This window comes from Hevea brasiliensis, chromosome 3, assembly GCF_030052815.1.
Source record: "Hevea brasiliensis isolate MT/VB/25A 57/8 chromosome 3, ASM3005281v1, whole genome shotgun sequence".
NCBI lineage: Eukaryota > Viridiplantae > Streptophyta > Magnoliopsida > Malpighiales > Euphorbiaceae > Hevea > Hevea brasiliensis.
Genome location: NC_079495.1, coordinates 7,208,547 through 7,219,785, shown reverse-complemented (window position 1 = coordinate 7,219,785; position 11,239 = coordinate 7,208,547). Strand labels below are relative to the sequence as shown.

Below are 11,239 nucleotides of genomic sequence, written 5' to 3'. Positions count from 1 at the left end.
TCACTTGAATTAAGTCAGGTGTTATTCAATTTAATTTGAGAAATCTTTAACAATATTTAGGATTTTTTGATGAAAATCCTCATATACGAAGCATCAAAAGAAAATTTAAATAAAAACAACATTCATTTGAGGGATTATTCTGCAAGAGTTCTCATGTGTACGTGACTTAATCTAAATCTATATGGAAGGTAAGTAACTTTGCCAAGCTGCTAGACCAAAAGGTTAAAGCCAGTAACATATTTGGAATCATCGCTTGCAAGGTATAAAGCAGCCTCTGCCACATCATTTGCATTTAAGATGGGCCCTTTCAGATTTGACATAGCAGCAAACCACTTCTGCACTTGAGTTGGATCCATAGCTGCTGAAGTAGTTAAACCAGTAGGTAATGCGCCAGGGGAAATGCAATTAACTCTTAATCCATACTGCCCCAATTCTACAGCCAAGTTCTTGGTTAGCCCAACAACTGCATGCTTTGATGCTGCATAAGCATATGCCCCGCCATACATCGCTGAAGTAACACTTGCAGTGAACAGAATACAGCCTTTCTTTTCAGGGATCATTACTCTGGAGGCATGTTTGGCTGCCAAGAATCCACCATACACATTAACATCGAAAACCCGCCTGAAATCTTCATGTTCAGTTGATAATATTGTGTAATAAGGCTTGCCGGTGGTGCCTGCGTTGTTGAACATAATGTCAAGCTTTCCATGACTCGAAACGGCTGTATTCACTGCGTTTTCCACATCTGACTCATTGGTAACATTGCAATGGACGTAGGAAACTGATTCTCCAGATTCCGAACAGATTTTCTCAGCTACAGAAGGACCCAACTCCGATTGGAGATCTGCAATCACAACCTTAGCTCCATGCCTCGCAAAGAGTCTTGCAGTGCTCTCCCCGATGCCACTGGCTCCTCCAGTTATCAACGCCACCTTGCCTTGTAACCTGCATAAACAGAAACTTTTCACTTTCTTTACAAATAACAAAGCGTTTTAGCTCAATGTTAATCGTCTTCAGCACTGTAAAGTATCAAGAATCAACAAGGTCATGCATCTGAATAGAGGAGATTTGCATGTTTTGCTCACCTCTTGGCAATGGGAGCTAGCAGGGATGAGGCTTCCATGATCTTTTGGCTTAATCCGCTTAATTTCAAGATATGAATGACTGATTATGGGACACTTTACGAATGTTTAAGGTATTTTATAGCAGAAACTGATAGAAAGAAACAATAAGGCAGATATTAATTAATCAACCATCCATCATGTGAAGTACTTTAAAAAATTGGTATGGAACATGGATTTCTTGCTGGCACTTGATGACCAGTTAATTATTTTATATAAAAACCAGCTGCATATGCTCTTAAAAAATGGTATCAATGGAATTATTATTACAAAAAAAGTGTGGAAATCAAGAAAATTACAAAGAAAGTCTTACAGGATCCTTAATTTGAGGCAAGAAAATTGTGCTACCTTGGGAGTTCTTTCTTGACCCTTTTAATTATTCTTTTGACTTTACTCTCTTTCAAATTAATTTCATCTAATTAATATATATTTTGTAGAGGTTAATGAATTCTTTTTTTTTTTAAATGTTTTTTTATACTTTTATTATGCATGTAAAACAATTATTAATTAAAAAATTACTTATAAAGTGATAGCTTTTATATGATAATTATAATTTCTGATAATAAATATCTCATAATTGTAGTTTTTTTTTTTATTAATATTAAGGAAAGAAAATTGGAATTAGTGAGATTATGATCCTAGCTTTCAGTCTTATATTTATATATGTTAATTAATTATCATATATACATACTTTTCATAAGTGATTTATATGGAATAATATACAAACTCCCATATCTCAAGTGCGATTTGGTGCATTTAATGGACATGTGATTCAGACTATAGAATTTTTCTTTTTTTTTAGGGAAAAGATAGTTTCATTGAACAGCTAACATGGCAAGATGACATTACAACAATTGAACAAGCCATCTCAGTTATAAATAAATAAATAAATAAAAATAAAATTAAATAAGTCATCTCAATTAAAGAGAAAATGAAAAGCTTACTTTACTCAAGTCAGTGATTAAAATCATATCACTCTTCTGTAAATACTATATTCAGATCCTCGCTTTCTCAATTTCCCTCTCTCTCAAAGCTTCTTCCAAAGAACAACTTCAGCAAACTATTATATTTTACGGGTATATTATATTTTAAATGCACAAAATTTATACATTCATCTCGCATATTTTTATAACATTTCTTTTGTGAATATATTTATTTTAAATGTTTGATATTTACTTTGATATATTATAAGTAATTACTTATAATTAATTCACTATAATTTGACTATCATTCTATAAGATTTTAATTCAAACAAATTTACGATTCTATTAACTTTTTTTTTCCTAATTAATGATAACTTTATTAGCATTTTTAAGTTAAGAATACGTACTCGTGATATTTTTAGTAGATTAATTTGTCTTTTATTTTTCTTTTGCAAGAAATTAAGGAAAAATTTCGTTTTTTTTTTTCCTTAAATATCACATTGACAAATGCTTAAAATATATAGTATAGTGTTTGACTTAACTTATGAAAATCAGTTTACAAATACTTATAAACTAATTTGATTTTATAAATATTTAAAATTTAATCAATTTTATGTTTCATAAAAGTACTTATAAGTTACTGATAAACAGTTAATGTGTTTAATAAAAAATAACTAATAAGCACATTTATTATTAAAATGGCCAAAAAGAATAATAGATAAGATTTATGATGAAATTTTAAAAATTAAATAAGAATAATATAATAGATATAATATTTGATTAAATCAGTTTATAAGTACATGACTTATAAGCACCAAAATGGAAAATTGGATTTCCTAGTTTATTTTTTATTTTTTATAAGTCAACTTATAAGTTCAAAAATTATTATAAATAAATAGGTTAGCTTATTTTAGAACTTATAACTTAATTTGACTAGTTTATAAGTTAAGACAAACATGTTTTTATTAAACTGTAGTTTAATATGAGCTACACTTGTACAAATTGTTATTTTATTTTATTTATACTAATGAAAATAACAAATTTTTGTAAAATTTAATCTAATTTAAATTTTATATGAAATTTCAAGAAAAAAATGAAAAAATAATTTGGAATTGGTTTGAGTTAACGATTTCAAGCCTTGAACCGGCTTTAAATCGAAGTTAACGGTCAGTTTAGGACCCTTTCTTCTTGAACTGGGCTCAAAATCATTTGATTCGAAGATGATTTCAAATCGAAATCGACTCAATTAAAAATTTTATTTATTTTTTCTTTTTTTTAATCTTTTTAATTTTTCACATTAGAAACTAAGTAAATGATTAAATCAGCAGTTAAATAGACAAAATTATAACTATACAATTGAAAAATTAAAATTTTAATTATTTATATTTTAACCCCTTAAATCGAGTAATTATATAGTACAACTATATGGGATATCTTACATAAAATAATAAACAAATAATCAGTTGCCGTCTAAATATCAATCTGACTTCAATGCTAGGCTCATGCATCAAAATTTCTAGCCTTGTTATGACCTTGAAACATGAGAATGCAGACCTAAATTGTGAAGGTGTTTGGCAGAAGAGAAAGAAACAAAGAGAGAGAGAAGAGGAACAAGGAGAAGAAGACAGGAAAGAATTGACAAGGAAGATTCAATAGAGAAGGATTGAGAGGGAAACTGAATGAAATTCTTATATATCGTTATTCTTATATATCGTTTAAGAGACTTATATGAGGCCCATCATAATTAATGATTAAAATACACCATTATTTATATAACAGTTGTATTTTAAAATTTTTCGTCATACATGGATTGGTAGCCGAAGTTACAGGAACAACAGTAAATGCCAACTCATCACTCCCATAATTCATCGACCGTGGGACATCACACCTTAATTTGCATACGAGGTCTCCCCTCCAATACATTGTCTTAGCCTAGTCCTAAAATTCCAAGCACATCATGCTAGAATTCCTCTGTTTCAAATTTACATTTTCCTTTTGGCATTATCCGAGGCAAATTATTGGCAGTTTCTTCTGAAAGCAACTAATTATTATAAGAAGATTGCTGATGATCCATAAAACAAGAAAATGATTGATGTACGCCTAATGTTAGATTAAGAGATTAAACTAATATAATCAGAATACAAGTTACTAATGATGACAACTTAAAATTCTTCATGGGTAACTTCAATGGTGTGACATCAAGACGGTTATAATTAGTATCCATACATACAACCAGCTTTGGCTTCTTCATTTGTCCCATGCATAGATTTCTCAATAATTAATTTAAATAAAATAAATCGACTTATATGCACATGTACAATCACATAATCACACTGTATAAGAAAATAGAAGAATACACTGTATAAGAAAATAGAAGAATAACACAGGATTTACAAGTTTGCTTTGTCATTTACAAGTTTCATGCTTTCTTCAGTCTTTATGCACTTTTGTTTTGGAACAAAAGCATCTTTAGAGGATTCCTTCAATATTATAGTCCTCCTTTACTTATGTGCTTGCAAGGAATTTAGCAATTCTGGCAAATAATAATGGTGTTAAGATCTCTGGAATCTTCCAAAGAAGAAATCTTTAACTCAAATTTCTCTGGCAGACTGACCAAAATCTTCTCTACAACTCGTTTATTAGTTTACTCTTCTCCCAGCATTCTGATTTTTTTCAGTACAACCAACAATCCGTCAGTTGAATCCTTCATTCTGAGAACCTCAAATTCTCTTCTCAGATTCTGGACTTGCATGCCACTTGTTTTGACATTGCCTTGGAACTCAGCTTTTAATCTGTCTCAGGCTTCTTTGGCTGACTCACATGCCATTATCCTAGTGAAAATGACATTAAAAACTGCTTGATGAATGCAGGAGAGAGCCTTAACTTCTTGGCACAATTTTCAGAGTGATACTTGATCTGTGTCAGGTTTCCTTCAGTTTCTACAATCTCCCACAGGTCAAAGGCTCTTAAATATGCTTTCATTTTTACTGCCCAAATGCCCATAAAGAATGGTGGAGAAGGAGCTGAATAGCTACTTGAAGCCATGAATACACTCAAGGTGTTTAAACTTTAAAGGTTGCTTTTTTAGGGAAGGCTGTTGATTGGTTTTCTCTCACTTACATGTCACAGAAGGATCATTAGAGCTTAATATCATTGTTTCATGCATTCTATATTCATTCTATAGAAAAAGTTACAAGGAAGAGCTTATATAAAGCTTCTTGAAAATAAGTCAATACCTAACTTCAGCTACTATAGTTTCATGGATTTACAAGAATCCTGAAATTGGATAAGCACTGAAATTTCTTAAATTGAAGATTCTCTTCATACCTTGTAATTAAGATTACAAGAAAAGCTAAAGCTGAACTTAAGCTGAACTTAAGGAGCGAGGTACATAATTCCACAAAATGAGGATCTGATTGGTTTCCAAAGACAATCTCAATGCCAACAGCTAAAGTGGTCATGGGGACTGGAGTGGCTGCACTTGTGGCAACGGGAGTTCTTATTGGGATCGGAGAGGGTATAGAACAAGAGATTAATTGTCCAGGGCCTTTTCAATGGTTTTGCTGATGATGGTTCAGGGTACTTCAGATCAGAGTGTGTGGAACTACGTCTTTTACTCGTAACAATTATAATTGTTCAGTTAGTTGTATCAGAATCCAGTTAAAATTTTCGGTCCTTTATTATGGTGTTAGTTTAAGAAATGAATTAAAATAAAATGACTAATTAAATTCCTTTCCTATGACAATAAACCTTGCAAAGACCAAACCAATATTCCATTAAACCCAAAAACTGTGGATCCTTGACCTGGAAGAACATTAATATAGTGATCAGCACAACAGAATTGCTGGGCGTTGTACAATTTAAGGCCACCTGACAGTTTAATTCTCTTCAGCTTGCTGGAAAAAAACGTCAGAAATAATGATTAGAAAGCTGAAATATGCTAAAACCTGACAGAACGTATACACTGCAAATTCATGGGTCAGATGATAAGAATTACAAATGTAATTTGAAAAAAATTCAATAATGATTTAGAAAGATATTGTCACATAATTTGTGCAGGCATGTAAGCTAGACAAAATTCTTTCTTCTTTTTTTCTCCTCAAATGATGGGATGGTTATGTGATGTGCCGGCTGTCCATTTCTGAATTTCTTAAGATCAGCTGTGTCTTCATTCTATTTCACCCTTTTCAAATTCCCTTTTTATTGTCAAATATTATAATACGGCAAAGAATCAATGACCATTTCTTGGAGTAGGAGCGGATACCTCAAGAAAAAGACAGTCTTTCTAAGACATTCAATATAACCTTCAATACACAAGGAAATTCTGTGAGACGATCACAGATTTATGCAAGAGACGATGGAAGTAGCGGAGAAGCATTCTTTTAACCATTTTAGCCATCAGCATCCGCTGGAAATTTCTACCTTACCTTCCACAACAGACAACAAAACCTGCTACGGTTGCAATCTCAGAATATTGCCTGGTAAGGACTACTACGACTGTAAAACTTGCTTGTTTTCCCTGCATAGGATATGCTCCAACATGCCTAGAAAAACCCGACACCCTGCACATCCATATCACTATTTATCCCTCTTGACTTCACCTCCGTCTTCTAATAGCACCTTCAAGTGCAAGGCTTGTGGACATTTTATTTCTGGCTTCTACTACAACTGTGCTGAATGTGGCATTTACTATCATATCTTATGCTCAGCACTGCCTCTCTCAGTTGCAATCTGTTCCCATCCTCACACACTCAAAATAGAATTTTCGCCTCCATATGCTTTCTGCTGTGATCTATGTGATAAACCAAGTTATGTAGGATGGCTCTACAGATGTCGCTTCTGTGAGTTTGATGCACATATTTCTTGTGCCATTTCCATCCAAAGGGCTCAACCTGGGCCACTGCCTAACACTTTAACAAGGCAGATTGTATACTCCTCGGCATCCATAATGGAGACCAACCGACTGATAGATTATGGAATTGAGAGTAATGAACTAATGCAATTAGTAGTCCAGGGAGTTACAAGAGGCAATCATCAAGACACAAATTGCCAAGAAATCGCTAATGATAGTGCAGTGGCAGGATGGGATGAGAGATTGCGAAGTCCCCGAAAGAACCTTGAAATTGGAAATGGTGGGATTGGACGCTTTCGGTTGCATCAACGAGAACCACAAATATCTAGCAATGGTACAAGTCCTTTAAATGGATCGCGAAATAAAGATCCATCAGTCTCAGTTTCTGAAGACCTGACAATCCCAAGTTACCAATTCAGTGACCAATGTTTTTCAATAGATTTGATGAAATCTTGTTCAAGTCTAGACAATAGAAGCCAGACAAAGAAGGAATCTAATCATCAAGATGTTGTTCCTGAAGATGAAGCAAGGATTAGCTGTGGTAAATTGACAATGCCTGATAATAAGACTTCAAGTAATAAGCCAGTTTTCAATCCCCTTTACAAGGCTCCAGAAAATTGGCTGAAAGAAGCATCTTTACTTGAAGGTGTTAATCGTTATGATGGGATGAAATTAGGACAAAATGGGGAAAATAGAACAGTAAATGGAGGCAGGCCTGGGATTAAAGAGCATGGTGCTAAATCGAATAGGGTAAGTTCCATGCATGATCACTTGATTTTTTTAGAATTTTAGCCAAAATTTTTACATGATAAGTAGGGACTTTTGTATTCTAATCCTGTAATTAATAATAATAATAATATTATTAAAACAAAAATCGAAGTGATTTTACTAATACAAAGAACAAGCATCATTGTAGTGCTTTCGGTCTTTGCAGGCCAGATGGAGTTGTTTATGTTGGTGGAAGCTCCTTAGGTGTTGCTATTATTCAAGGTATGAGAAATGTTCTAAAAGCTTCAAGAATGGAGGTCTGTGAAAACCGCTGTTAATTAATGTGTGAAGTTCAACTTGGATCAGGGGACTATCACTTGGTAATTTTACAATTCATTCTTGTTGTCAGCAATGAAAGAAATGCATTCTCAAAGCCTGTGCAAAAAAAAGGGTGAAATCGTGTTGTTGCATCAAATAAAACAAAAGGTTATAACATTGCCTGCAGGCTGAAGGAGGCTAGTCGGTAATTATTTGTTCATTAACAAAATGCTAAGGAAAATTCTTGCCTATAATAAAAGCATTATATTAAATCAATGGGTGAATATTGGCTTAATTTTATCCACCATTGAACATAAGCAAAAGCCCCAGCAATGGTCAGACGGTAGTAAAAAATCATAGCAAATCCCTTAGTTACTTGTATTAGAACACAAGTAAGCATAATTCCTCCTAAACAATAAAATATGTTGACATGGGGAGGAACATATTTACTAGTTATATCATCTGCAATTGCCTGAATCTCGAGACGTTCTTCGAACCAATTATAGACTTTATTAAGATAGGTAAACCAAAAGGACTCCCCCCCCTCTGAGGCTCAACTTTAAGATTATTCATCATTTTTCACTTTAATTTATATTATAAAAATATTCAAACTTTAATTTAATATTGTCCAAAATCTCTCTAATCAAATTCTATTAGTATTCTTGCCATAAATCATGCCTCTGTCACATAAAAAAAAAAAAAAAACCTCTCTAACTGTGATTGAAACATTGATGATAACGGTTTCATTCTATTTAATTTTTTTTTTAGATAAATTAAATCTTGACTTATTTTTTATCATAGGATCAAAGCCGGATGGTTGAATTGCAAAAGTGTCACGGGAGTTTTATGTTATCACAAGATTCTCAATAAATTAAAAGGAAAATTTTATTGTACAGCCATACGACCAACCATATTAGATGGTAGTGAGTCTTTGGCACTGAAGAAGTCGTATGTATCTAAGATAAGAGTTGCAGAGATGAGAATGTTAAGATGAATGAGTGGTCATACTAGATTATATAAAATCTGTAATGAGAGTATTAGAGAAAAGGTAGGAGTGGTGCCAATTGAGGATAAGTTGAGAGAAGGGAGATTGAGGTGGTTTGGTCATGTCACACCTCACCCCTCTGTAAGGCATGACATGATCCAGTAGAATACCTAATGAACTACCGAACTTCACCTACCGATAACTCATTAAGTATCCTACAAGGGATTTCAAAACCATTTTCTTACATTTTGGAAGTGGTAAGCATTTTGGTAGAATTAAAAACATTTATTCAAAATTTTAAAACTACTTAAAATTTTTATCCCATTTTATTTTTTCGTAAATTTTATAAAAATTTTGACAGAGTGTCGTCTGTATTTTGAGAAAACGGTTCTTCAAATACCTGGAAAAAACAATTCTAATAAATTTTTCCACAACTTTCAACCCAAATCAACTCAAAATTCTTAAATCAAATCACTTCAAAATAATTCCATCAACATTGCATTTAATAAAGCTAATTTACATTCACAAGTTTAATTTACAGATATAAAATCCAAAAATAATATTATTACAATTTATAAATACAACTGCTCAACTTTACATTAATATATATGGACAATATTTATTTACATCAAACTAAATTACATTGGGTATAAAATAATACCCGTACAAAATCAGTGAAGGCTTTTCCAGTTCAGCAGCTCACTCTGCTGTTTTTTCCTTGCTCCTATCTGCAACAACAAAATAAGCTATCGCTGAGTATAAAAATATTCAGTGGTGCATAATAAAAATTTGAAACACAGTACATAAAACATTCATTGATAAATCACAATTTAAATATTACACAAATCATCAAAATTCATTATAGCACAATTTTGGTAAAACAATTTAATAAACATAGTGTTGCCAATTCATATACAACTTAAGCCATGACACAAAATTTCTGATCAATACCGTGTTGTACACCATGACAAAGCGATCTACAACTCCACTAATCGAAATCAATGAGGGAGATGGCTAGCTAGCTAATGAGTACTCATCCGATCTACAACCTCAACTGGTAAACCAGAGAGGGAGGAAAAATAATCGATCTCACCCCATAAATGGAGGAGGAATAATAAGGTACTGTCATGCTAAGTGTAAATCAGAAATCAATTTCAAACATTTTATTTAAATAATTCATGAGAAATCCAATAAATTTCCAAAGTTATAATTTCATTCACAAGGTGGCAACACAATTCATGATTAACATCAAATTTTCATAAATCATACTAAATTAATTTTTCAATGACAAAATGCTCAAATAAGGTTTATTATGCACAAACCTGACGTGAGTCGCCTCTAGGCCTTGACTCAGTCTTTCAGACCTTCCGAGTCTTTTTCAGCTGAAACACAAAATTTATAGTGTCTCAGTATCTTTACTTCATAACAATTCTAATAACTAATTCCAATATATTTAAACTTATATTCTTGCAAATTTTCATGTTGAGGTTACTATTTATGGTACTATTCAAGTCAAAATATTGACTTTCTTATACTTAAAAGGTATGGAAACTCCAACCATACTCACATACCATATTTTGGTCACCAATTTTGTTAGTTTTGGTTGTTTTCTCAAAACTTAGGTCTTTTAGGCAAAATTGCAAATTTTCAGTTTTAATGTCTTATGTTGCACTATTCCATTGGTCATTTTGCTGTTAGAATTTGGCTAAGTTTTCTTCATAGAAATTGTTTCTTATGGTCTTAAATTTATTCTCATTTTTGAATCACTCCAATTGGAGTTTTGTAACTCACGTTATAGCCATTTGAATCATGGCTGCCGGATTGGACTTAACCCAGATTTCTGGGCACCAAACTGGTTCTAGCAGTTTTAGGTCACCAACTTTGGGTGGCCAAATGACTTGGTTAAGGGCATAATTTGGATTTATGTTCTTCATGAAAGTTTTAGGTCTATATCTCAGCTTTCCACTAATAAAATTTTAGGTCATTTAGACCTGCCTAGCCCAAGTTATGGCCAAATGAACAAACACTGTTCATTTGGTCATTTTTGTACAGGTCAGATTGCCTAAGTCCAGATTTGGCCAATTTGTTCACTAGGTTTTAGTCACTTTTTAGGCATGATTCCTAAATGAAAAATGTGTCATTTTGTATCTAGTTTCATTCCCAATTAGCCTCACACCAATTGGGCTTGTAAATTTTTAGTTTTGGTCCCTGAAATGGACCTTGGTCATACTGCCTGCATACTGCCCATAACCAGTCTGAATTTCCAATTGGTTCTAACACTTCCAACATACACCAATTGGTCACAAATGACTATTTCTCACCTCAAACAAAG

At 32.7% G+C, this 11,239-nt stretch overlaps 2 protein-coding genes across 2 annotated transcripts; one reads left to right on the top strand and one right to left on the bottom strand.

Annotated features, from left to right (window-relative positions):
* Nucleotides 1-1,229, bottom strand: LOC131178488 (short chain aldehyde dehydrogenase 1-like). Its single transcript, XM_058143453.1, has 2 exons — nucleotides 1,086-1,229; nucleotides 1-945 (listed from the first exon to the last, which is right to left on the bottom strand). The coding sequence occupies exons 1-2, from the start codon at nucleotides 1,121-1,123 to the stop codon at nucleotides 210-212; spliced, it is 774 nt and encodes a 257-aa protein (XP_057999436.1). The 5' UTR covers nucleotides 1,124-1,229; the 3' UTR covers nucleotides 1-209.
* Nucleotides 1,230-6,401: 5,172 nt separating this feature from the next.
* On the top strand, nucleotides 6,402-8,114 carry LOC110634037 (uncharacterized). Its single transcript, XM_058143224.1, has 3 exons — nucleotides 6,402-7,646; nucleotides 7,796-7,886; nucleotides 8,014-8,114. The coding sequence occupies exons 1-3, from the start codon at nucleotides 6,402-6,404 to the stop codon at nucleotides 8,112-8,114; spliced, it is 1,437 nt and encodes a 478-aa protein (XP_057999207.1).
* The last annotated feature ends 3,125 nt before the right edge of the window (nucleotides 8,115-11,239 follow it).